The following is a 27336-nucleotide window of genomic DNA, read 5'->3' as shown; positions in this document are numbered from 1 at the left end:
ACTATTTAGCTAAATATGTTAAGATAAATTAATTGGAAAAACTTGCAAATATCAGATAGGCTTAGGATTTAAATATGTGATGTTAGAGAATAATATGTTTAAAGTCAAAATGAAAACAGAAAGATGTCAAGTGATTAAGTTAATTTTATGAGAAAATTGGTTTTGGAAAACTTTTACAAATGATATACACTGAAATTCAGCCGGGGCATTTGAGGAAGTCACTTAACAATGTCACTAAGATTGGATCAAATACAGTTAAGATGTATGTATGTATGTTTTTTTAAATTTTTTTGGAAAATCAATTAAATTTTTGAAAAAAGAAAAAGAAAACATGAAAGTAAAGAAGCACGTAGACAGGAATGGTGTGTTTACAAATATCCAAAGTTTGAGAAGATGCTTGTTGAAGATTCTATTTGCAGCATAAGAAATGAAATCATCCCACACCATAGAAAAAGAGTACCTTGAGGACTAGTAACTTGCCTTTTTTAAAAAAATAAAAGGAGGGCACTAGGTTGGTGGTGCTGTAAGACTCCCCAGCCCCCCTGCTCAGTGCAAGGAACCCACCAGCCCTCTAGGAACATCCCACGCTCTGGGAATTTCACTTTTGTAAGTTTGCAAAACAACATCAGCTGGCATTAAAAAATGTAAATATTCCATCAGCCCTAACCCACTGCTATGTATGCAGTAATATAGGCGGTGCATACGTCCAAATAAATATCCAAATGGGGTTGATAATTATAAGATATCCATTTAGCTGTGGAAGGAGATATTGGGGAGAAATTGGATGTGTGGCAAGCCTAACAGAAACTCTCTCTCTCTCTCTCTCTCTCTCTCTCTGCTGCTGCTCTTGACATTTATATATTAAGACTATTTTGGATTGAAGAGTTGATCTAACAAACATCTCGATAAGAGGGTCTCAATAAAAAGCCTATAAATTGCAGATCTCAAATGGCCATTTCTTTCATGCATGGCATGATTTAATTTCTTACACAAATATTGAGGCCCAACGTCATATACCGGCATCGGAGGCGGGAATAAATGAATGGGAGCCGCCCCTTTAAGAGTGAAAGTAACAGGCGGTTGGTGCAATGCATGATGGGTTGGGAAGGCGGAACCGGCCAATCAGGAGGCGTTCGGAAGCTTGGCTTTTGCTACATAGTAGGAAACCGACGGGAGAGTTGAATGGGTGAGTGAAGCGGCGCGTCCCTTTGATCTGCGGGTGGGCGGTTGGAAATAGAGGTGGGGGGGGGGAGTCGAAGGCGCTTTAAGACGCGGGTGGGGGGTTTATGGGGCGAGGTGGGGGTTACCCTGTTTATTTTATTTAAAAAAAATTTTTAAATTAAATTTTCTGTTTTACACTTTAAAATACACGTTTAAACATCCTTAAAATATCAATGACTTCCTTCTTTCTCTTTCCATGGTTCATTTTGCATATCATAAATAACTGCATATTTTACAAAAACATTCAGTATTCCATTATTGCATCCATCAAAGCTTAATTACATTGTTCAATTTATCTTAATTTTATCTTAACGCTGCCAGCGTTTTCAAGTACACACAATTTCTCCCCATATATTCAGTAAACGTTTTCCAATCTTCTCTAAACGTATGTTGTTCTTGTTCTCTTATTCTATATGTTAAGTCTGTGCAGCGCAATATGCAGGGGTTACCCAGTTTAGTGGGGTTGGGAGGAAATAAGGGAAAATATACAGGGCTAGATATGTTGTTGTTTTTTTCCTGTGGGGGCTTGGAAGAAGTATATAAAACTATATTGAGAAGTAATGGTTAGTAATTGAAATTAATAAGATTTTGGAACGCAGAAATAAAGTAAATCATCAAACCGTCAATTCCACCTAAATTATATAATTTTGCATCTGAGTCATTGGTATTGGTAATCGTATTATAATTTGGCATTGTTATAACGAGGCTATTATTGGATTATTGTAATTGAAAACTATTAAAAATTATAAAAAAAGTAATTAGCCTTATAAAAGCCACAAAAAATACGAAAAAATGAGATTTTTTGTAATGCACGCATTTTTGTGTGTTCACTTTTCTACATGGGCACTATTTCTTGTTTCTTACTCTTTTTGTGCCTTGTCTTACTCTGCGCACTGTGGAGTAACTGCAGAGAATAAATAAATGCAGTGAAATAAATAGTCCAGTTGAAGTTTATTTTTTAGAATTATTGTGTAGGATCTTTTATTCACTTAATAGTTTGAAAACCATTTGATTCCCCACCACCTTACAATAAAGCAATGTGTACATTTTATGAAACAAACAAATAAATAACAAATGGTGCTTTAAATCCATGGTTGTGAGTGTGACCTGGGTTCGGATGTACGCCTAACTAACGATCTCCTTTCTTTGCTCTCAGTCCTCCATATTTTCATAGAATCAGAGGACCGTAGTGTTGGCAGAAACCCAGAGTGCCATCTAGTCCAGGGGTCTGCAGACTTTTTCAGCAGAGGGCCGGTTCACTGTCCCTCAGACCTTGTTGGGGGGCGGACTATATTTTTTTTGGGGGGGGGAATGAACAAATTCCTATGCCCCACAAATAACCCAGAGATGCATTTTAAATAAAAGGACACATTCTACTCATGTAAAAACACGCTGATTCCCGGACTGTCCACAGGCTGGATTTAGAAGGTGACTGGGCTGGATCCGGCCCCCGGGCCTTAGTTTGCCTACCCATGATCTAGTCCCAACCCTCTGCAATGTTGTTCTCTTTTTAAAGCAAGGAGGTGAGAAGATGGACCTGGAGAGACTGCGAAACTTGAACCAGGACCTCCTGCGGAGGCTGAGGACGAACCAAGAGGAGTTCAGGGAGCGGGTTCGAGTCAAGCTGTTGCCACCATCGCAAAGAGCAACTCCTCAAGGCGCGCGGGTCTCGGACAGCAAGGGCGAGGTGCGTAGGGAGACTGCTGGATCGTGTTTCGTGTTTGCATGTAGGTGTTCCTCAATCCATGGGGCCCTCCAGACATGGATGGGTCACAGCTCCCCAAGGGTAGGACTGAGAGCTGGCTGCTGGGATCTGGAGAGTCTGGAGGCCCATAACATGAGAACTTGTGGACATCCCATGAATGTCCTCGGATGAAGAGTACAGTGGTGCCCCGCAAGACGAATGCCTCGCAAGACGGAAAACCCGCTAGACGAAAGGGTTTTCCGTTTTGGAGGTGCTTCGCAAAACGAATCTCCTATGGGCTTGCTTTTCAAGACGACAGTGTCTTGCGAGTTCCTGCTGGTTTTTTCCCCTCCCCCCTTTTTCTAAGCCGCTAAGCCGCTTATCAGCTGATCCGATCAGCAGATAAGCCGCTAAAAGCCGCTAATAGCACTAATCCGCCAATGAAAAACGAAAAAACCGCTAGACGAAGAGAATCACAGAACGGATTCTTTTCGTCTTGCGAGGAACCACTGTATTATATAAATTCAATGAATGAATGAATAGATCAGAGCGTTGGAAGATTCAGGACAGATAATCCCATAAAAAGGTAAAGGTAACCCTGCCCGTACGGGCCAGTCTTGACAGACTCTAGGGTTGTGCGCCATCTCACTCTAGAGGCCGGGAGCCAGCGCCATCGGCAGACACTACCGGGTCACGTGGCCAGTGTGACATTGCTGCTCTGGCGAGCCTGCACCAGCGCAGCACACGGAACGCCGTTTGCCTTCCCGCTATAAAGCGGTACCTATTTATCTACTTGCACTTTAAGGGTGCTTTCGAACTGCTAGGTGGGCAGGAGCTGGGACCGAAAGACGGGAGCTCACCCCGCCGCAGGGATTCGAACCGCCGACCATACGATCGGCAAGTCCTAGGCACTGTGGTTTTACCCACAGCGCCACCCGCGTCCCATAGATAATCCCATAGGAGGCAGTGATTGCCACCAATGTGGGTGTCTTTAAAAGAGGATTAGACAAATTTGTTGAAGGGAAAGTTATTGATCGCTACCACCAGCCACAATACTTGGTGCAGGCCTTTAAAGCCCTAAATGGCCTCGGCCCAGTATACTTGAAGGAGCATCTCCACCCCCATCGTCCAGCCTGGGTCCTTCTGGTGGTTCCCTCCCTGTGAAAAGTGAGATTACAGGGAACCAGGCAGAGGGCCTTCTCGGTGGTGGCACCCGCCCTGTGGAACACCCTCCCTTCAGATGTCAAAGAAATAAACAACTACCTGACTTTTAGAAAACATCTGAAGGCAGCCCTGTTTAGGGAAGTTTTTAATTTTTTATTCTGTTTTTAATATTCTGTTGGGAGCCACCTAGAGTGGCTGGGGAGGCCCGGCCAAATGGATGGGGTATAATAATAAATTGTTGTTGTTATTATTATTATTATTATTAGTAGTAGTAGTAGTATTCCTTCTGCTCTTATGGAGGAATCAGATTTCTGCCCCATCCCTAAAGGTAAAGGGACTCCTGACCATTAGGTCCAGTCATGACCAACTCTGGGGTTGCGGTGCTCATCTCGCTTTATTGGCCGAGGGAGCCGGCGTACAGCTTCCGGGTCATGTGGCCTGCATGACTAAGCCGCTTCTGGCGAACCAGAGCAGCGCACAGAAATGCCGTTTACCTTCCCGCCGGAGCGGTACCTCTTTATCTACTTGCACTTTGATGTGCTTTCGAACTGCTAGGTTGGCAGGAGCAGGGACCGAGCAACGGGAGCTCACCCCGTCGCAGGGATTCGAACCGCCAACCTTCTGATCAGCAAGTCCTAGGCTCTGTGGTTTAACCCACAGTGCCACCCGCGTCCCTGCCCCATCCCTAGAGACTACTAATAGTGATTCCCCCAGTCGATCTTATTCATTCAACTGGGGCCATACGTGGCATAAAGCAGTCCTTAAGGTATCCTGCGCCAAAGTTGTTCAGGGCCAGAAATGTGACAGGAGTGTCCTGAGGAAAGAGATGCGGAGGTGAAAATTGGCTGCCGTTCAGGGTGCAAAACGGCTGCTAAAATTCAGCCTATACCAATTTGCTCCTGTGAGCTGGAAACTGTGAGAGGGGAGAACCCCTTTGCGCTTGGATCCTCCTTGCAGGATATCTGTGAGAGCAGGTTGCTGCAGCAGATGGGCCCCTGGCCTGATCCAGAAGTGTCCTTCCTAGGCTCTTTAGTTTTTATAAAATGTTGTGTGTGTGTGTGTGTGTGTGTGTGTGTGTGTGTGTGCATGGCGTTGGTATCAACTATGCCTGTGTTCTGTCCTCTCCCCCTTGCTTTTCAACATCTACATGCAGTCGCAGGGAGAGATCATCAGGGGGTTTGGTCTGGGTGTTCATCTGTATGCGGATGATACCCAGCTCTACCTCTCTTTCAAATCGGAACCAGTGAAGATCCTGTGTGAGTGCCTGGAGGCGGTTGGAGGATGGATGGCGGCTAACAGATTGAGGTTGAACCTGACAAGACAGAAGTACTGTTAGGGGGAACAGGAGGCAGACGGGTGTGGAGGACTCCCTGGTCCTGAATGGGGTAACTGTGCCCCTGAAGGACCAGGTGCGCAGCCTGGGAGTCATTCTGGACTCACAGCTGTCCATGGAGGCACAGGTCAATTCTGTGTCCAGGGCAGCTGTTTATTAACTCCATCTGGTACGCAGGCTGAGAGCCTATCTGACTGCGGACTGCCTCGCCAGAGTGGTGCATGCTCTGGTTATCTCCCGCTTGGACTACTGCAATGCGCTCTACATGGGGCTACCTTTGAAGGCGACCCGGAAACTACAACTAATCCAGAATGCGGCAGCTAGACTGGTGACTGGGAGCGGCCGCCGGGACCACATAACACCGGTCTTGAAAGACCTACACTGGCTTCCAGTACGTTTCGGCCCAGTATACCTGAAGGAGCGTCTCCACCTCCATCGTTCTGCCCAGACACTGAGGTCCAGCGCTGAGGGCCTTCTGGCGGTTCCCTCGCTGCGAGAAGCAAAGCTACAGGGAACCAGGCAGAGGGCCTTCTCGGTAGTGGCGCCTTCCCTGTGGAACGCCCTCCCACCAGATGTCAAAGAGAACAACAACTACCAAACTTTTAGAAGACATCTGAAGGCAGCCCTGTTTAGGGAAGCTTTTAATGTTTAATAGCTTATTGTATTTTAGTGTTTTGTTGGAAGCTGCCCAGAGTGGCTGGGGAAACTCAGCCAGATGGGCAGGGTATAAATTATTATTATTATTATTATTATTATTATTATTATTATTATTATTATTATTTTATTTTCCCAGAGAGAGAACAGGGAACGTTTTCCCAAAGATGCAGCTGATTCTGCGGTGATTGTGTCCGTGGAAGTGAGTCCCCGGCTGGCACGGCGCAACTTCACCTCCCCCTCGAAACCGGCCGTGCCCCAGGACGAGCGAGAGGACCGCCACCCAGGGCGCTTGTGTCCCATCACCTGCCAGACTGAGGTGATCCACATTCCGTTGGCCGCAGCATCCGCCGGATCGACTCGCAAAACCGCGAGTGGCGGACGGCCAAAAGGACCAAGGAAGCCCAGGGGAACCGCGGGGCACGTGGAGGCAAAAAGGCGCTCTCCATGTTTGCACGGCTTGCCAGAGACGGACAGGCCGCAGGCCAGAGTGGAGGTGGGCCCAGGGCGAGCCAAAGAGGGGAGAGGCAGGGCAACAGTTTCTGTGCGGATGTCGCCAGCCCCGAAACCAATCCTGCTCACGCCTCAAGCCAAGGAATCTAAAGAGAAATCGAAGGTGGGTGTGTCGCAAGTCTTTACTTAAAGGGTCGGCAGCCGGTGGTTAAGGCATCGCTGCATTGCTGGTGTTTCACCCTGGAAGATTAGCAAGGATGGTTGTTGCTGGAAGGAAGGTACTTTTGTTCCCTTTTCCCAATAATTTTTATTAGTTTTTTATTAGTTTTATTATAATTTTTATTAGTTTTACTAATTTTCAATTACAAAATATCCAAAACAGACCTCATTAAAGGGTAAAGGGACCCCTGACCATTAGGTCCAGTCGTGGCCGACTCTGGGGTTGCGGTGCTCATCTCGCTTTATTGGCCGAGGAAGCCGGCGTACAGCTTCTGGGTCATGTGGCCTGCATGACTAAGCCGCTTCTGGCGAACCAGAGCAGCGCACAGAAATGCCGTTTACCTTCCCGCCAGAGCGGTACCTATTTATCTACTTGCACTTTGATGTGCTTTTGAACTGCTAGGTTGGCAGGAGCAGGGACCGAGCAATGGGAGCTCACCCCGTCGCGGGGGTTCGAACCGCCGATCTTCTGATCGGCAAGTCCTGGGCTCTGTGGTTTAACCCACAGCGCCACCCGTGTCCCATACAAAATATCCAAAACAACTCATTATACCAGATCAAATAACAATTAATCAAATAGTCAATTATATAATTTGGGTGACCTCCCTCACACTTGCTGAATTACAGGTTCAGTAATTTCCCCCCCTCCCCGCTTCCAAAGTCTTATTTGTTCCAGTTGTATTCCAGTCTTAATCATAGTCCCTTGTTCCACAGCTGCAATTTTTGTGACTTCCATTCAAATTAACATATTTAAGAATTTATTAATCCACAAGTGAAGACCTATATCCCTTCATCCTGTGTGTAATAATTATTTGTCCATATTTTTCTTCCCCAAAAGTTCTGTGTTGGTCCAGTCATTCTCTCTCCTCTCAGTTATGATTATTAAAGGTAAAGGTAAAGGGACACCTGACCATTAGGTCCAGTCGATCAGAAGGTCGGCGGTTCGAATCCCCGTGATGGGGTGAGCTCCCGTTGCTCGGTCCCTGCTCCTGCCAACCTAGCAGTTCGAAAGCACGTCAAAAGTGCAAGTAGATAAATAGGTACCGCTCCGGCGGGAAGGTAAACGGCGTTTCTGTGCGCTGCTCTGGTTCGCCAGAAGCAGCTTAGTCATGCTGGCCACATGACCCAGAAGCTGTACGCCGGCTCCCTCGGCCAATAAAGCGAGATGAGCGCCGCAACCCCAGAGTCAGCCACGACTGGACCTAATGGCCAGGGGTCCCTTTACCTTTACCTAGCGTGCCTACGGGACCACCTCTCCCGGTATGCCCCACGGAGGACCTTAAGGTCCATAAATAGCAACACCCTAGAGTTCCCAGGCCCTAAGGAAGTCAGATTAGCCTCAACCAGAGCCAGGGCCTTTTCAACACTGGCTCTGGTCTGGTGGAACGCTCTGTCTCATGAGACCAGGGCATAGCTGTCAACCTTCCCTTTTTTGGCAGGGAAATTCCCTTATTCCAGCGCCGTTTCCCGCTGTTATCCCGGATTGTTAGATATCCCGTAGACTGTCCCCGGGACAGGTGAGGCTGCTGATCCCTTGTTTTCAAATCTGAAAGTTGACAGCTATGGACCAGGGCCCTGCAGGATCTGATTTCTTTCTGCAGGGTCTGTAAGAAAGAGTTGTTCTGCCTGGCCTTTGGCTTGGAATCAACTTGATCCCCTCCCCCTCTCCCTCTTTCTTTTTTCCTTTGTCCTCCTGTGATGGAACTCTTATTTGGGGACTTCCCTGGCTTTTTTCTGGCCCTTGTAGGACCAGTCTGGATAGTTAGCCTTGGTGAAGATTTGACGTTTTCATCCCCCCAAAAGTTTTTGATTTGAGTTTCCATTGAAATGAGGCTATATTTTAATGTTTTAATGTTGTATTTTAATCTTGTTTTTAAATTTATTTCAATCAATTTGTTTTTATATCGGGTGTTAGCCACCCTGAGCCAGGCCTTGGCTGGGGAAGGCGGGGTATAAATTATTATTATTATTATTATTATTATTATTATTATTATTATTATTATCCAAACGTGGGCAAATGAAAGGTTTGTGCGTGTGGCAGTTGCGATGGCAAAACTCATTGAGTCAGCTCAGTAAAAGAACCATCTGCCTGCATTTTCTAACCCTGTTGCAGAAGGAATCTGGGCATGTGACGTTCATGTCTGACCCTGAGGAATACGCCATCCCCACAGATGACTGGTCGGTCCGCCCTTTCCTGGGGTACGATTGGATCGCAGGTACGGCGGCTCGATCTATTTTGGAGCCAAGCAAAATAAATAAAATGAAAGATTGCGCAGCTAGCCTGATTCATCCTAACTGGGTTTTTGAAAAAAGAAAAAAAGGAGCCCTGGGGTGATTTCCAGAAATTGAGACGGCGGCTTGTGAGAGCTAAATGGAGCCCGCCTGGTCAGAGGCAGTCTACCTGCAATTTTCAGGATATTATTTTGTTTATACCCACGTACAGTGGTACCTCGGGTTACATACATTTCAGGTTACAGACTCCGCTAACCCAGAAATAGTACCTCGGGTTAAGAAATTTGCTTCAGGATGAGAACAGAAATTGTGCGGTTGCAGCGGTGCAGCAAAGGGAGGCCCCATTAGCTAAAGTGGTGCTTCAGGTTAAGAACGGACCTCCGGAACGAATTAAGTACATAACCAGAGGTAAAGGTAAAGGACCCTGACCATTAGGTCCAGTCGTGACCGACTCTGGGGTTGCAGCGCTCATCTCACTCTATAGGCTGAGGGAGCCGGCATACAGCTTCCGGGTCATGTGGCCATCATGAATAAGCCACTTCTGGCGAACCAGAGCAGCACACGGAAACGCCGTTTACCTTCCCGCCGGAGTGGTACCTATTTATCTACTTGTACTCCGACGTGCTTTCCAATTGCTAGGTTGGCAGGAGCAGGGACCGAGCAACGGGAGCTCACTCCGTTGCTGGGATTCGAACCGGCAACCTTCTGATCGGCAAGCCCTAGGCTCAGTGGTTTAACCCACAGAGGTACCACTGTATTATTGTATGAAATTGCTGTGGATTCCTTGAAGATCATTTTTGCGGAAGGCAGGAGAGGGAGAGAGATTTATATTTTTATATGTATGAGGGCTGGTAAAGGGTTTTTTTCAAGTCCAGGGGCCAAATTCCCTTCCAGGCAACTTTCTGGGGGCCACATGCCTGTGGTGGGCAGAGCCAGAAGGAAAAGTGGCCAAAACAACACATGTAAATTTTACCTTTGTATGGTAGGCCAGTTTCTAAACACGCACACACTCCTCTCTGTCCGGGCAAACGAGAGTTCACGGACATATTCCAGCCACGCAAAAATATATGGTGTGTATATGGAGTAGGACCAGGTAGGGGTGTGGCCTGCAGAGAGGTCCGAGGTCCGAGGACCAAATGAGAGAAGCCTGAAAGGGCGACATTTGTGCCTTGAGTCTGACCTGGTGGTTTTTGGCTTTTCCTCTTCCCTCCTCCAGGGCTGCTTGACATGGACTCCTCCCTCTCTGAGAAACCCGATCAGTACTTCTCCGAGCTGCAGGAATTCCGGAAGGTGAACCGGGAGGCTTGCATCTACGACCGGGAGCTGCGGTAAGGGGGGCATGGATGATGATATTATCATTATTATTGTTGTTTAGTCGTGTCCAACTCTTTGTGACCCCATGGACCAGAGCACACCAGGCACTCCTGTCTTCCACTGCCTCCCGCAGTTTGGTCGAACTCATGCTGGTACCTTTGAGAACACTGTCCAACTATCTCGTCCTCTGTCGTCCCCTTCTCCTTGTGCCCTCCATCTTTCCCAACATCAGGGTCTTTTCCAGGGAGTCTTCTCTTCTCATGAGGTGGCCAAAGTATTGGAGCCTCAGCTTCAGGATCTGTCCTTCCAGTGAGCACTCAGGGCTGATTTCCTTAAGAATGGAGACTCATGGGACTCTCAAGAGTTTCCTCCAGCACCATAATTCAAAAGCATCAATTCTTTTAATTTCGTGGCTGCTATCACCATCTGCAGTGATCATGGAGCCCAAGAAAGTAAAATCTCTCGCTGCCTCCATTTCTTCCCCTTCTATTTGCCAGGAGGTGATGTGACCAGTGGCCATGATCTTCGTTTCTTTGATGTTGAGCTTCAAACCATATTTTGCGCTCTCCTCTTTTAATGAGGGTAAAAGAGGGCCCATCACCTCCTGGCAAATAGAAGGTTATGAGCTACTTCTGTTGAAATCTACAATTCAATACAATGAATAGTATATATTATTTTTTCAAACATATAGCCGGTTACGTCTTGTGTGTTTAGGGAAGCTTTTAATGTTCAATAGGTTATTGTATTTTAGTGTTTTGTTGGAAGCCACCCAGAGTGGCTGGGGAAACCCAGCCAGATTGGCGGGGTATAAATACAGTGGTTCCCCGCAAGACGAATGCCTCGCAAGACGGAAAACTCGCTAGACGAAAGGGTTTTGCGGTTTTTGAGCTGCTTCGCAAGACGAATTTCCCTATGGGCTTGCTTCGCAAGACGAAAATGTCTTGCAAGTTTGTTTCCTTTTTCTTAACACCGTTAATACAGTTGCGACTTGACTTCGAGGAGCAACTCATAGAATGCGGTGTGGTAGCCTTTTTTGAGGTTTTTTGGTGTTTTTTGAAGCTTTCCCAAAACTTTTCCGACACCGTGCTTCGCAAGACGAAAAATTCGCTAGACGGAAAAACTCGCAGAACGAATTAATTTCGTCTTGCGAGGCACCACTGCTTCTTCTTCTTCTTCTTCTTCTTCTTATTATTATTATTATATTTATTATTTTATTTATTGAATATGTTTCGTTGTTTTGAACATGCAACACGCCAGCTCAGCCACTGACTTTCAGGGAACAACCGAAAATGACTCTTTAACGTTCCTCTCTCCGCAGATCAGACAGTCTGGGTTCCTCTGCTCACAATCGAGAATCGGACATGGACCCGGGTTCCCATCAGTGTACGGTCAGATTCCATTCCAGCCCAGCCAATCCTAGAACCTTCATAGAATTGTAGAGCAGGAAAACGACCCCAAAGGTCATCCATCCCATCCCCCACCATGCGGGAACCACAGCTCACCTCTGCTTAAGAACCTCCAACAAAGGAGAGTCCACTACCCTCCGAAATATTCCATTTCACTGTCAGACAGCTCTTACTGTCAGAAAGTTTTTCCCAGTGTTTAGCCAGGATCTCTTTTATTGCAGTTTTAATCCATTGGTTCAGATCCAGCCCTCTGAAGTAACAGAAAACAAGCTTGCTTGTGACGGCCCCTTAGATATTTGAAGGCGCCTATTTTATCTCCTCTCAGTTTCCTGTGTTCCACACTAAACATACCCAGGATGCTTCAACCATTCCTCATCCGGCTTGGATCCTCAGCATCTCCTTGGCCTGTGTGGTTTCATCACGCCACATGGCTTCTGGCTTTAAACCTCAGCAATCCTAAGGACTAGGAACTTGGAACGCTTACTGGGGTCGGGGAACTGCAGAATCCCCACTGGCCCTGCTGAGGAACTTGAATAATAATAGTAGTAGTAGTAGTAGTAGTAGTAGTAGTGGTAATAATAATAATAATAATAATAATAATAATAATAATAATAATAATAATACTAATTTATTATTTATACCCCGCCCATCTGGCTGAGTTTCCCCAGCCACTCTGGGTGGCTTCCAATCAAGTGTTAAAAACAACACAGCATCAAATATTAAAAACTTCCCTAAACAGGGCTGCCTTCAGATGTCTTTTAAAGGTAAGATAGCTACTTATTTCCTTCACATCTGAAGGGAGGGTGTTCCACAGGGTGGGTGCCACTACCGAGAAGGCCCTCTGTCTGGTTCCCTGTAACCCCACTTCTCGCAATGAGGGAACTCCCAGAAGGCCCTTGGCGCTGGACCTCAGTGTCCAGGCTGAATGATGGGGGTGGAGACGCTCCTTCAGGTATACAGGACCGAGGCTGTTTAGGGCTTTAAAGGTCAGCACCAACACTTTGAATTGTGCTTGGAAACGTACGGGGAGCCAATGCAGATCTCTCAAGACCGGTGTTATGTGGTCCCGGCGGCCGCTCCCAGTTACCAGTCTAGCTGCCGCATTCTGGATTAATTGCAGTTTCCGGGTCACCTTCAAAGATAGCCCCACGTAGTCCGCATATCCCTTCCTCTACCCTGCTCTCTCTCCACAGGTGTCTTCTGTTACCGGTTGAATAAACGCCTTTTCGCGACGCCTCTGGATTTGGAGTCTGCCTGCCCCATCTGCAAAACCCCCAGAGCCCACCGGCCTCCAGAGACTCTGGTGGAGCCTGCGTTCGTCAGGTGAGTCCGTAAGCGATGGTGAAGGCTTACCTGGGAAACTTGCTTTTGCTGGCTCAGACCCTTGGTCCAGCTAGCTCAGTATTGTCTACATTGTCCGACAGCAGTGACTTTCCAGGGTTTCAAACGGAGATCTTTCCCAGCCCGGCCTAGACATGGCAGGGATTGAATCCTGGTGACATCGCTGATAGCGGCTTTACAAATACAGTGGTACCTCGGGTTACGTTACCTTCGGGTAATGTAATTTTGAGTTATGAACGCAGCAAACCCAGAAGTGTATACTTCCTGGTTTCGCCGTGCGCACATGCGCAGAAGCACTCTGCACATGCGCAGCAGCCCTCTATCTCGCCGCGCGTGTGCGCAGAAGTGGTGCCTCCGGATACGGACTATTCGGGGTAATTATGGACCCGCAGGACGAATTGATTTTGTATCCGGAGGGTCCACTGTAATGTCAGAAATATGACCAGCCTTTTAATACAGTGGTACCTCGGGTTAAGTACTTAATTCATTCCGGAGGTCTGTTCTTGACCTGAAACTGTTCTTAACCTGAAGCACCACTTTAGCTAATGGGGCCTCCTGCTGCCGCCGTGCCACCAAAGCACGATTTCTGTTCTCATCCTGAAGCAAAGTTCTTAACCCGTGGTACTGTTTCTGGGTTAGCGGAGTCTGTAACCTGAAGCGTTTGTAACCGGAAGCATCTGTAACCCGAGGTACCACTGTACGGACCCTAAGGATGAATTGAGTTCGTATCTGGAGGGTCCACTGTAATGTCCGAAATATGACCAGCCTTTTAATACGTACCTTATTCAAATCACTGCATAGTCACTTGAGAACCTGAAATTGGGGTGGGGAGTGGAAGAAACAGCTCTTCTTCAGCCTCTGGCCATTTCCCCCACCTGGTCGCCTGGAGCGATTTCTCCAGTCGCCACAGGCGATCGCATTATTGTGGGTTCCCCTCTGCAGTTCTGAACTGCTCAGTGTTCCTGTTCACTCCATAGAGCAGTGGGTCCCCAGATGTTGTTGGACTACAACTCCCATCATCCCTGAGCTCTGGCCTTGCTAGCTAAGGATGATGGGAGTAGTAGTTCAACAACATCTGGGGACCCACAGGTCGAGAAAGGCTGCTCTAGGGTCTCACTTCATTGTAGGTTTTCCCCCCAAAAGGAGTTACCTCACCTTTGCTGAGGGCGAACTAATCTCATATATATATATATATGTATATATATGCAGGTTTTGGTGTCCTCGGGTGTCTTCCCGTGTAAAAGTTGGGGTGTCTAGGCGACGTTTCGACGAGGTCTCACTCGTCATCTTCAGGCTGGTGCTTTCGGCTTCTTGTTACTGGAACAGAGCGGGATCTCAGTGTTTGAGTTCCTATAAATACTGTAGAGGGGTGTGGTGTATTGCCTCAAAAGTTCTGGGCAGAGGGGAAGTTCCCAGGCTAGTGTTCTTTTCTTCTTTTGTTCCTTAATTACTTGAGGGATATCTTGAGTGATTTCTTGAGTGATATTCTGAGTACCACTTAGGTGGGTCATTAGGTGTGGATTAGTTGCTAAAGCCTTCGTGTCTTGACATCTTGAATTTGTGAAGAGTTTTTCTGGGAAGATGGCTGTACTGCACTTAGTTGTGCTTTGGCTTGGCTTCGTGTATAGGGGCGAGCTGTGGTTTTGTGCCCTGTGCCAGCCAGATCTGTGTAGGGATTGCAGGGGGGTGCAGCATCCGGAGGTGCCACTATGGTTTGGTAACTGGATGGTGTCTGTAATTTATCTGTGGAGAGGGTCTGGGTTTGGGTCTGGTGTGGTTGATTGGTGGTGGCGTTCTGTGTGCCTCTGGATCTGGTGTCGGTTTTTGTGGGGAGGGCTAATTTCCAGATGTCTGGCAGGCGGGACGTGTCGTCACGCTTGTTCATGTTGTGAGGGTGTTTCTCTATCTCGATGGCTTCCATGATTATTCTCTTGTGGTGATGTTTACACACACACACAATTTTATTTTCCATTTTAACAATCCGATCAGATCACATTAAATATTCCAAATTATACAGATACGTATCACATAGTCCAAATATTTTGCCAAATTATAAATTTTTGTTGGGGCTTCCCATGCTTTAAGTTCAGTGGGGTCCAATCATCTTATGTTTCTATTGCCTTGAGTTTCCAATACTTCCTTCTTTTAATCTTCCTGTTGTTATCCTTCCTTCTTTCGTGGCCTCTGAGTTGTTTCCACAGGCGAGTTGAGGTGAGCAATAATCTGCTTCTGTGTGAAATTTGTATGACTCTCCTTTACAGCTGGTAAATCTATTATTTGCAGTATATCCTCACACGCTGGTTTTTATGCCGAATCCATCCAAAAGTCCTTCTCTGGTGGCAGACGCCATCTTCTCACAGTTCCGGTGAAATAAAATCTAGGCGTTCGCTCATTAATTTTCTCAGACAGGTTGCATCAAACATTAGTCTTTCCAGGGGAGGTTTGCCAAATCGGACTTGAAGTACAGATATAATAACAAATTAAGAGCTTGCCTCCCCCAAGACTATTTATCTCTGCAACTTGGTCTATCCTATAATGGCGGATCCCAAGTAAATAGTGAGTCACATCACCCTTCTGGAGAGTCTTTTATCTTCTGAAGGCGAACTAATCTCAGAGGCCTTTCTGCTCAGGGCTGGTATGCATTCTCACAGAGCTTCCTGGCTCTTCTGGTCCTGTGTGGTGTAGTGGTTAAGAGCAGTGGACGCGTAATCTGGGGAACCGGGTTCGCGTCTCTGCTCCTCCACATGCAGCTGCTGGGTGACCTTGGGCTAGTCACACTTCTCTGAAGCCTCTTAGTCTCACTCACCTCACAGAGTGTTTGTTGTGGGGGAGGAAGGGAAAGGAGAATGTTAGCCGCTTTGAGACTCCTTAAAGGGAGTGAAAGGCGGGATATCAAATCCAAACTCTTCTTCTTCTTCTGTTTGGGATGCTTTCTATGTTTGACCTCCACTGCCAGAGGCAGCCATGCTTCTGAATCCCAGTTGCTGGAAACCGCAGGAAGGGAGAAGGTTATTGTGCCCTGGTCCTCCTTGCAGGTTTTCCATTGAGGCATCCGGTCCCATTGGGCCCCCTTTGGCCTAATCCAGTAGCACTCTTCCTACAGCTTTATTTTTCCCGCAGGGTCAGCATCCCGAGATCCACTTTGCTCCCTGCCTACAAGCACAAGATCCACCGCAGGAAAAGCTACGAGCCTGCAGACAACCTGGCGTTGCCCTCGGTGAGTTTCTGGTTTGGCGAAGCCCGGTTCTTGCCGTGTGACCGGGCACCGGGAGCGGGGGGACACAACTTTCCCATCGCTGGCGTCTCCTCCCTTCTCCCTTTCCCTGGCAGAGCGAAGAACGTAGTTAAGAGTGGTGCATGCTCTAGTTATCTCCCGCTTGAACTACTGCAATGCGCTTTACAAGATTGAATGTCTTGCCCTCGGCTGTGCTTGAGGGACGATTCCAACAGATTCCACACAAAAAACACTTATGTTCCTGTGGAGGTGGCAGTACTGAATCGGTGGCACATGCCCTTCTGGCTTGCACTCTTTATAAAGACTTGAGGAATGAGATTATCACCCCTCTATTATTGTCCATTCCGGGTCGCCCAACCACTGCCACAGTATCCTTTCTCTTAGCAGATCAGGATGAGCAGGTGACAACAAAGGTTTTTAGCTGAGGCAATCGGAATAAGATCCACTATTTGACTATTGATTCAAAACCTCAAAATGTATTTTATATACAGTGATAAAGGTAAAGGGACCCCTGACCATTAGGTTCAGTCTGGCCAAGGTTCAGTCTGACGTGCTTTCGAACTGCTAGGTTGGCAGGAGCAGGGACCGAGCAACGGGAGCTCACCCCGTCACAGGGATTTGAACCGCCGACCTTCTGATCAGCAAGCCTTAGGCTCTGTGGTTTAACCCACAGCGCCACCTGCGTCCCTTTATATACAGTGGTACCTCAGGTTAAGTACTTAATTCGTTCCGGAGGTCTGTTCTTAACCTGAAACTGTTCTTAACCTGAAGCACCACTTTAGCTAATGGGGCCTCCTGCTGCCGCTGTGCTGCCACTGCACGATTTCTGTTCTCATCCTGAAGCAAAGTTCTTAACCCAAGGTAATACTTCTGGGTTAGCGGAGTCTGTAACCTGAAGCGTATGTAACCTGAAGCGCCTGTAACCCGAGGTACCACTGTAATTGACTTTTTATTTCTATTCTTTGTATATCATATTGTTGTTTTATTGCTATGGCCGATGGCTGATGCAAAGAAAAATTCATTCATTCATTCAAACAGCCCAAGCCTTGGGGGCTGCAGTTAATACCTGACATGAGACACTTTCCCCTTCTGTATGACCCCCCAGCACTGTTTGGCCGGTTGGGAGAACCCTGTTCAAGCTTTCAGCCCCACTCTGAGCAGCCTCGACCTTCACTCATCCCTCGGGGATGCGCCACCTGGCCGTACGAATCGGGTAAGGACGCTAAGCAGCATTGTGCTAAAATATTTAGGGTTTCATACCTTACAGCAGAATTCAGTCTGCGTTACCACAGACACGGACTGCGGGATTCTCGAGTTCAGTTTCTTGGTTCTGAGTTCCAGCTTTTTCCCGTCCTGATTCTTGATATTTTTCTTGAAGGGGTTTTTAAATTTAATTTTGTAATGTGCATAAAACAGACAGAACGCTTAGAAGATTAAAAGGTGAAGAACAAAACTGTAAAAAGAGGCACGTAAAATGAGCAGAGTTGTATCTAAGTTAAAATTACAGGGTTCCAGTAAGAGGCTATCACGGCTTTCAGTTTATCTAGTTCCAGAATTGCCAGGCTTGTGTCTGGAGGTCCCAGTCCTTGTCAAAATCTCAAATTATGCATAATTTTCTCCATTATAGCTGTATTCCATAGTGAGGGTACCATGTGTCCTGCATAAGTTTTGGGGTTGTTTTCCACTGAGTTGCAATGACTGTGATTCTTGATTATTCATTTTATTTCATAAGATTTACATACCACTTGGTTGTTAAAAGCAAAACGAAACGTCACAGCAGTTTACACGGAGAACAGAACAATAATAATATTATCGGTAAAAGCAGCTCTTTAAAAACAATCTGTCAGGGAACTGCCATCAGAGGGAAGAGGAGAGGAAAGTCGCTCCAGTGATGCAGGGGAGGGAACTAGCAAGGAGAGAGAGAGAGCTTCCACGGGGGAAAGAAATCCAGGGGACACCAGGGAGAAAGGGGAAGCTGAGAGTAAGGCGGAGGGGAGGCTCAGAGACTCTTCCAGTGAAATCAGCGGAGAGAGCACAGGACCTCCGCTTGGCACGCCCACGCTGCGCAGAAGGCTTCCACGCAGAGAATCTAGGAGGAGACTTGGAGTCAAGCAACTTTTATGTTGGAAGAAATTTAGGTCACGCCCACTGACGGATTCTGCCAGTGACTAAGACAGTCGCGTTACAAGGGCTGTCAAACCAGGGAAAGTTTTAGCTATACGGCTAGCTTGGAGCAGTTTGCAGTTTACGCACAAGCAACCCCAATTCCCATTACACAATCCAAGAAATAAAATCGGAAATAAACAAGAAACGGGTTAAAACTTACATCAGCGTTCTACATGCCAGCTTGTCTGAATGAAAACCTTGATTCAGAAAAATATTGTAGAGAAAGGAGAATTCCTGGATGGAAAGATTCAAATTTGGGGCAAGTACTCTTTGGTGAGAGATCCATAGCAGAGATTTAAAGCTACAAACTAAAGCTGTTAGACCTTTAAAATGTCCCCGTAAAAAGTTTCTTTCCAAAGTTTCCCTGTTCCCCGGCATAAGAAAAGACCACATGTTAGTGAGTTTAAAAAATGGTTTACTTCCAAACTATCTGAAGGTCAGATTCATCTGCTTCAGAAAGGCAGTAAAACTAGGCTTAGTAACAAAGTGGTAAAGGTTTCTAGTTTATTGGCAAAGGAATGCAAGGGTGGCTTGTGATAGCCATGCGGTCTGAGGTGGAGCAACTTTCACAGACTGAGCTTCTCAGGTAGACCTCGGAGGAACAATAGGCTTTATTGCCTAGTTCCTCACAAGGTGAGGGGGACATAGCTAAGCCTGTCAGGACAGCTTACTCTATGTCTATAAAATGTACCAGAGCAATAAGCTACAGAGACAATGGGAGCCCAATGGTATTACTTAGGTAAAGGTAAAGGGACCCCTGACCATTAGGTCCAGCTGTGGCTGACTCTGGGGTTGCGGCGCTCATCTCGCTCTATAGGCCAAGGGAGCCAGCGTACAGCTTCCGGGTCATGTGGCCAGCATGACTAAGCCGCTTGTGGCAAACCAGAGCAGCGCACGGAAACGCCGTTTACCTTCCCGCCTATTTATCTACTTGCACTTTGACGTGCTTTCGAACTGCTAGGTTGGCAGGAGCAGGGACCGAGCAGCAGGAGCTCACCCCGTCGCGGGGATTCGAACTGCCGACCTTCTGATTGGCAAGTCCAAACTCTGGTTTAACCCACAGCGCCACCGCAGCCCTTATGGTAATACTTAGGACCTTGTAATTCTGAACTGTTATTGTTTATTTTGATAGGGAAATTCATCCTGCTCTGTTTGGTCCTAGATGCCCCTTTTATTACTGGTGTTGGTTATATTTATCTATTACATTCCATTAAAAAGAAAATACCATAGTGGCCTGAATATAAGCTGCACCTTTCCCCCCCAAAATCCAACCGTGAAAAGTTAAAGTGCGGCTTAAATTTGCGACCTTACAAAAATTGGCTTTTACGATATCTGAAACAGACGTACAGTAAAACAGAATGGGTGTGAGTGCCTGCGGAATTTTAAGGGAGTGGCTTATACTCGGGTATTGTCTCCCCCCCCCATATGAATTTTAAAGGTGGCTTATATTCAGGTGAGGCTTCTATTTGGGCAAATACGGTAATTAAAGTTGGGGTTTTTAAAGTACTCTTAAAACTACAGTATTACCCTGTAGAAGGGGACTCTTGTACTTAAGGTGGATGCATGTTCAAAAAGCTGCGTGGTTTTTTTGCTTCAAAACAACTGGGGTTTTTTTCTTCATATGCAAACGTAGGAAGATTTGGTCTGCTGGAAAGGGTTGTGACTTGGTGGTAAAGCCCCTGTTTTGCATGCGAAAGGTCGCAGGTTCAATTCCAGGCTTCTCCAGGTGGTGGTGGGGAACAACCCTCAAGAGCCATTTCCAAGTCAGCACAGATGTTATTTGTTTTTTAATCGCTTCCTAAGAAGCGGCATAGTCATGCTGGCCACATGACCCGGAAGCTGTACGCCGGTTCCCTCGGCCAGTAAAGTGAGATGAGCGCCGCAACCCCAGAGTGGGTCACGACTGGACCTAATGGTCAGGGGGCCCTTTACCTTTTTTTAGGATGATAATGAGAGCCAGTGTCGGACATACCTTCCAACACTCCTCCGATGAAAATAGGGATGTCCTATTCCATCATCAGGGACGCGGGTGGCGCTGTGGGTTAAACCACAGAGCCTAGGACTTGCCAATCAGAAGGTTGGTGGTTCGAATCCCCATGACGGGGTGAGCTCCCGTTGCTCAGTCCCTGCTCCTGCCAACCTAGCAGTTCGAAAGAACCTCAAAGTGCAAGCAGATAAATAGGTACCACTCCGGCGGGAAGGTAAAAGGCGTTTCCGTGCGCTGCTCTGGTTCGCCAGATGCGGCTTAGTCATGCTGGCCACATGACCCGGAAGCTGTACGCCAGCTCCCTTGGCCATTAAAGCGAGATGAGCGCCACAACCCGATTCGGTCACAACTGGACCTAATGGTCAGGGGTCCCTTTATAAAGCATCCCAACGCAATTTTACAATATATTGAGAAAACACACACACACATCAATCATAAGCCGTTGCAAAGATGAAAACAATTTCAAATCCAGTACAAATGCCAATTGGCATTTTAAAAAATCTCTGCTGAGGAGGCTTGTCAAAAAAGAAAACTGCTGAGCTAGCTGGATCGAAAAAGTCAATAAAATTTGGCTCCCTGTATTCCTGCGATTGGTTGGAACAGAACCGGCGATCTGGTTTAAGATTTCTTGCTTCGCTAATAAATCAAAACTGGGTCTCTGTGCAAGATCAGGGAAGGGCCTTAGCTCAGAACACCTTGGTATGCGGAAGATCCCGGATTCAGGTCCATCTATGGTTGGGAGAGATTTCCTGTCTGAAACCCTGGAGAGAGTATCTGCCAGTCAGTGCAGGCAATCCTGAGCTAGATGGGCCCCAATGTCTGACTCGGTATAAGGCAACGTTCTATGTATTTCTGTTTAGATCGTTCGGAATCTTGAGGACTAGAGTCTTGACTTTAGGAGCCTCGAAGACCGCAACTCGGCAGCAGACCCACCAAAGATTCTTAAGATAGTGCAGGCCTATATGGGATTGCTGCACCCCTTCTTTTTTTAACCCTTACACACACAAAATCTGGCTTCCAGATCTCTGCCTCCAGAGTGTCAGGAGGAAACAGGACCGACGAACTCCTGGGCCTCTCCCGCGTGGCGGAATTTGAACTCTGCAACCTCTCCTGGCGGAGGAAGCGTCACAAGCCGTCATGCCGCAAAGCCACGTCTAATTAAAAGAGCTCGCCAAATCGAACTTCCCACTTTTGGTCCTCGATGGGGAATGAGGAGGAACTGCGTGTGTTTACGGATCAGGGCCTCCTCCTTAGTGAGGTAGCCTGCTAGCCTGCTTCATCAGGACGGCACCCAGACGCTTTGCGACGTTTGAGAAATTGCAGGACGGGTTTGCCTTCCTTGTTATCTCTGGTCCACGTGCCCTTTCACAACTCCTGAAATGATAAAAGCACAATGTTTGAAATCAAAAGATTAAAAAGCGTCGTGTTTTTTTTTTTTAAAAAAAAACCAAGGATGGTAAAAGTTAAGGACATTTAGAGAAACACTAATTTGGTGAAGGAAAAGATGTGTCTCCGTGTGTGTCTCTTAATTGTCTTGTTGTTTTTTTAAAGTAAATAAATATAGTTTTGACTTTATTATTATTATCATCAACATCATCATCACCATCATCTTGCCTTTCCCCCAAGGTGACTTGCAGAACTTAAAAGAACATAGATAAAATGCAAAAAAGCTAAAAACACGTAAAAGGCAATTGTTAAAAAGTAACCCTAATGGAATTAAAACAATATTTTTAAAAATCTACTAAAAGGCAGATAATAGACACAGCACTTGCCTCCAGAAGACTTTGTTGTCGAACAGTTGCAGGCTGCTTTTAATAATTGATTTTGTATGTTTAAGGTAAACATAAAGGGACCCCTGACCATTAGGTCCAGCCATGGCTGACTCTGGGGTTCTGGCACTCATCTCGCTTTATTGGCCAAGGGAGCCAGCGTACAGCTTCCGGGTCATGTGGCCAGCATGACTAAGCCGCTTCTGGCGAACCAGAGCAGTGCACGGAAACGCCGTTTACCTTCCCGCCGGAGCAGTACCTATTTATCTACTTGCACTTTGACGTGCTTTCGAACTGCTAGGTTGGCAGGAAAAGGGACCGAGCAACGGGAGCTCACCCTGTCATGGGGATTCGAACCGCCGACCTTCTGATTGGCAAGTCCTAGGCTTTGTGGTTCAACCCACAGCACCACCTGCGTCCCTTTTGTATGTTTATAGACTGCTTAAAAGTGTCCCTAAGCAGTTTGTAAAAAGGTTAACAAGTACGTCAATGCAAACAAACCATGAAACTCAAAAATTGCCATACCTGATGAGCCAAAAAGGGATAGCTTATTCCAGAGATAGCCTCCATCTTCAGCACAGACCCCACCCCATTCCAAAACAAACTTTCATGGCAGGACTAGCTCCACTCTTAAGATCCTTAGGGGGTGGGGGACTGGAAGTTGGAGGAGGGGGACTGCCTTGACTATATGTTAAATGCAGAAATGCTGGTTCATAAAATGTGAGTGGTATTCAACTAGGTTTTACTCAGAGTACGCCTTTTGAAATGAAAGGACCTAACTTAGTCGTGTCCATTTATTTCAATAGGGTAAAACTTAGTTGAGCACCACCTAGTATAAACAAGGCAAGAATGAAACAATGCCAATAATTTCCCCATAGAACAGCAGTGGAAAGAATGACGCCCATTTTACAGGTGGTGAGCTGAGACTGAGGACCAGCAAACCTGCCCAGGGACTCTGGGCACCCTACTGCCGGGGTGGACATCCTGCTAGCCTGAGGCTCCCATCATCCCTTGCTGGCTGGAGCGGATGGGAATCCAAAGTAAACCAAATTAGCTAGTCCTGCCATGAAAGTTTGTTTTGGAATGGGGTGGGGTCTGTGCTGAAGATGGAGGCTATTTCTGGAATAAGTTGGAATAAGTTATCCCTTTCTCTAAACTGCTTTTTACAGTCAAGCAGTGTATACATTTTAAGAAATAAATAAATATGGGCAACCAAAATTTGAACCTAGCCAAAATGTGGGAGCTATCCCTCTTCCCTGAGCACAGGAACACACTCCAAAGGATGCTACGGACATTCTTTGTGTGCTGATTGGCTCCTTCCCTGTTGCCACGGCGGCAGGTACGCAACCTCCCATCTACATGCTCTGCGGATGGACCAATTTGGAGCGAGCATCCGAGCTACAGAGCTGGGTCCGTCCAGAGGCTGGCGATGCTGCTTTTGCTGAGTTCTGAGCTGTGGCTTCTGGGATTCGTCAGTAGCGCAAGTTTACGGCTGGGAAGCGGTAAAGATCTCTTAGGCTGCAGTCTCAACTTTTGGGTCTTCTCAAGAACATTGGGAGATCCCTGTGGGATCAGGCCAAAGGTCTGTTTTAGTCCTACCACTGTGAGAACAGGATGCAGGAATAAATGGACCGCTGACATAAGAGAATTAAGAAGAGTCTGCCAGTGGCCCATCTACTCTAGTATTCTGCTCTCACAGTCACCATCCAGGTGCCTATGGGAAACCCATAAGCAAGATTTGAGCCTCAGAGCCCATCCTTTACTGTAGTTTCCGGCTACTCAGGGAGTCAGAAACACGTCGAGGCAGAGCATAGCCATCGTGGCTCATAGCCATCAGTAATAATAATAATAATTAATAATAATTTATTATTTATACCCCGCCCTCTAACTGGGTTTCTCCAGCCATTCTAGGCAGCTTCCAACGGAATATTAAAATACAATAACCTATTAAACATTAAAAGCTTCCCTAAACAGGGCTGCTTTCAGATGTCTTCTAAAAATCTGGTAGTTGTTTTTCTCTTTGACATCTGGTGGGAGGGCGTTCCAGAGGGCAGGTGCCACTACTGAGAAGGCCCTCTGCCTGGTTCCCTGTAACTTGGCTTCTCACAGCGAGGGAACCTCCAGAAGGCCCTCAGCACTGGACCTCAGTGTCCGGGCAGAACGATGGGGGTGGAGATGCTCCTTCAGGTATACTGGACCAAGGCCATTTAGGGCTTTCAAAGGTCAGCACCAACACTTTGAATTGTGCTCGGAAACGTACTGGGAGCCAGTGTACGTCTTTCAAGACCAGTGTTATTTGGTCTCGGCGGCCGCTCCCAGTTACCAGTCTGGATTAGTTGTAGTTTCCAGGTCACCTTCAAAGGTAGCCCCACATAGAGCGCATTGCCGTAGTCCAAGCGAGAGATAACTAGAGCATGCACCACTCTGTCAAGACAGCCCGCAGGCAGGTAGCGTCTCAGCCTGCGTACCAGATGGAGCTGGTAAACAGCTGCCCTGGACACAGAATTGACCTGCGCCTCCATGGACAGCTGAGAGTCCAAAATGAGTCCCAGGCTGCGCACCTGGTCCTTCAGGGGCACAGTTACCCCATTCAGGACCAGGGAGTCCTCCACACCCGCCCGCCTCCTGTCGCCCAAAAACAGTACTTCTGTCTTGTCAGGATTCAACCTCAATCTGTTAGCCGCCATCCAACCTCCAACCGCCTCCAGGCACTCACACAGGACCTTCACCGCCTTCACTGGTTCTGTTTTAAAAGAGAGGTAGAGCTGGGTATCATCCGCATACTGATGAACACCCAGACCAAACCCCCCTGACAGTCGTCTTGTCCTCCATGAATCTGTCCAGTTGTCAGGGACTGGCTGGATGAGGAAGAGTGGTGGGAGCCCCCTGCCGAAGAGCCCCCCAAGGAGGGCACAGAAGACAGCAACTTAGATCCAAGTTCCTGGTGGTGGGACACGGAAGAGCAGTCTGGGGAAGGGATGAGATAGGAGGTGCTAGAAGCAGGGGGGGGGGGCAGGAGAAGGAGGGTCTTCCAGGACAGAGTTCGAGGCTGAGAGTCACGGTGTGAGCGCAGACTCAGACAGAGGGGAGTCAAAGGTTCCCTTGCTACCCAGCAGTAGGGCAGTCTCCTTCCTGCTGGCTCGCCTCCCCCTCGTGACACCCCCGATCTAGGAGAGTCCTTCGCATGGCTGAACAACTGGCCAGACAGGTCCAGACACAGTCTTTGTCTGCTTGGGAAGGGATCCAGAAAGAGGCAAGAGAGGGAAGGGCAGAGCTTGTGATCAGTTTCAGTACATCTTTTTTCTTTTTAAAGAAAAAAAATTACACTTTTCTGACTTATACATTTCATAAATTTTACAAACATTTTAACATCAGCTTGATTTCCTTCTTACTTTTTCTGTGGTTTTTTAAATTTATTTTTAATATCTTCTTCATATCCAAATTCATTTAATTTTCTCCTTTAAATATATACTCTTATGGAACGGCAGGTTATTACAATAACCCTGCCAGTGTTCTTATCTGTAAATATTCAATAAACCATTTCCATTCTTTTATAAAAAGTTTGTTATCTTGATTTCTTATTCTTTGGGTTAGTTTCGCCATTTCTGCATATTCCATAAGTTTTTTTATCCATTCTTCCTTTGCTGGGATTTCTGCTTCTTTCCACTTTGGGGCAAGTAGCATTCTTGCTGCTGTAGTAGCATACATAAATAAATTTCTATACAATTTAGGTAGTTCTGTCCCTATAATTCCCAAAAGAAAAGCTTCTGGGGTTGTTTTTTTTGAAATACACTGGTACCTCGAGTTAGATACGCTTCAGGTTACACACACTTCCGGTTACAGACTCCGCTAACTCAGAAATATTACCTCAGGTTAAGAACTTTGCTTCAGGATGAGAACAGAAATCGTGCTCCAGCAGCGCAGCAGCAGCAGGAGGCCCCATTAGCTAAAGTGGTACCTCAGGTTAAGAACAGTTTCAGGTTAAGAACAGACCTCCAGAATGAATTAAGTTCTTAACCCAAGGTACCACTGTATGCCTATATGTTTTAGAGATGGTTTTTTTCTGGCTGAATGAATGAATGAAAGCCATCTAGGTTGGCTTCGTTTATTCTTATGTTCTCAGTTGTCCTCATCTTGCCCTCCACAGAGGCAGCCAACTTCCACTGGAACCCCTGGCAGCCATGGGTCTGCATGTGTGACTTACACAAGCAGGCCCGGATCCGGCACTTTGTTGTGTGGGCCATGAACATCACGCTGGACCTCAAGGCCTCTGAGTTTTGGCAAGAGAAGCCTTGCAACTTGGACGACTGCGTCACGTGCTCGGTGGTCGAATGTCCGGGCCGCGGCGAGCGGTCCGGCTTCGTCCCGCAGTTCCGGGGCCTCTCGTCCCCCAAGCCCCACGAGGTTGAGATTCCTCTCCCTGTCCATTTGGAATTCCCTTCCTATGACAGCCTCCCCGTCGTCGACGACACCGGAGAAAACGGGCAGCCGTAAGACCCGGAGATGTTGACTTTAAGCAAAGGCGTCTTGTCACCTAGGACTCCCACTGAGTTGTCGGGCTCGCTTGCGGAGGGCAGCAGAGGCCTGGACCGCGGCAAGGAGCCGCCCGAAAGCCAACTCGCCTAGGGCAATCCTGGACAGAGATCCAGGCGAGCCCATTGCTACAGCCCCTCATGGGCTCTGTTGGAGTCTTTGGTTGTCAATAAAGTCAGACTGAAACAAAGTAGTGTGTTTTTATTAAAAAATAATAATAATTACAGTGGACGCTCAGGTTGTGAACGTGATCTGTGCAGGATACACGTCTGCAACCCACAGCGGTGCGTGGGTTGCGATTCAGCGCCTCTGCGCATGCGCAAAGCGCAATTTAGCACTTCTGCCAAAACCCAGAAATAACCCGTTCCGGTACTTCTGGGTTTTGGCGGTCCATAGCACGAAAAAACGCAAGCTGAAGCGTCTGTAACCCGAGGTATGACTGTACCGTAATTTTCTGTCTATAAGACGCCCCCATGTATAAGACTATTTTGGGGGACTCAATATGGGGGGAGATGGTACAGAGTTGTTGAGCTTCTTTTGGGGGGGGGGTTCACCCAGGGTTGCTGAACTTTTTTTAGGGGGCACTGCCGAAAATCGCTCACTAGCACGCATCGCAAAATCCGCC

General features: G+C 47.2%; 1 protein-coding gene and 1 long non-coding RNA gene across 5 annotated transcripts in view; one reads left to right on the top strand and one right to left on the bottom strand.

The window, feature by feature from the left end:
• The window catches only part of LOC310712110, a 159962-nt gene that overhangs the window by 113742 nt on the left and 18884 nt on the right, over window positions 1-27336 (bottom strand). The gene's annotated exons all lie outside the window — the stretch shown is intronic.
• Window positions 1002-26561, top strand: MIIP (migration and invasion inhibitory protein). Of its 4 annotated transcripts, none has more exons than XM_083514696.1 (10): window positions 1006-1186; window positions 2738-2908; window positions 6196-6672; window positions 8842-8944; window positions 10177-10288; window positions 11593-11657; window positions 12874-13003; window positions 16142-16238; window positions 17362-17469; window positions 26326-26561. In XM_083514696.1, the coding sequence occupies exons 2-10, from the start codon at window positions 2753-2755 to the stop codon at window positions 26422-26424; spliced, it is 1347 nt and encodes a 448-aa protein (XP_083370822.1). In that variant the 5' UTR covers window positions 1006-1186; window positions 2738-2752; the 3' UTR covers window positions 26425-26561. The 4 variants fall into 4 exon arrangements, with proteins under 4 accessions (XP_083370824.1, XP_083370822.1, XP_083370821.1 ...); XM_083514695.1 differs by lacking the exon at window positions 26326-26561 and adding an exon at window positions 21431-21983; XM_083514697.1 differs by lacking the exon at window positions 26326-26561 and adding an exon at window positions 21270-21983 and having other exon boundaries at window positions 1009-1186.

This window comes from Podarcis liolepis, assembly GCF_965112155.1.
Source record: "Podarcis liolepis genome assembly, chromosome: 7".
NCBI lineage: Eukaryota > Metazoa > Chordata > Lepidosauria > Squamata > Lacertidae > Podarcis > Podarcis liolepis.
Note: the sequence above shows the minus strand (reverse complement) of the source record. Positions and strands in the feature narration are given on the sequence as shown.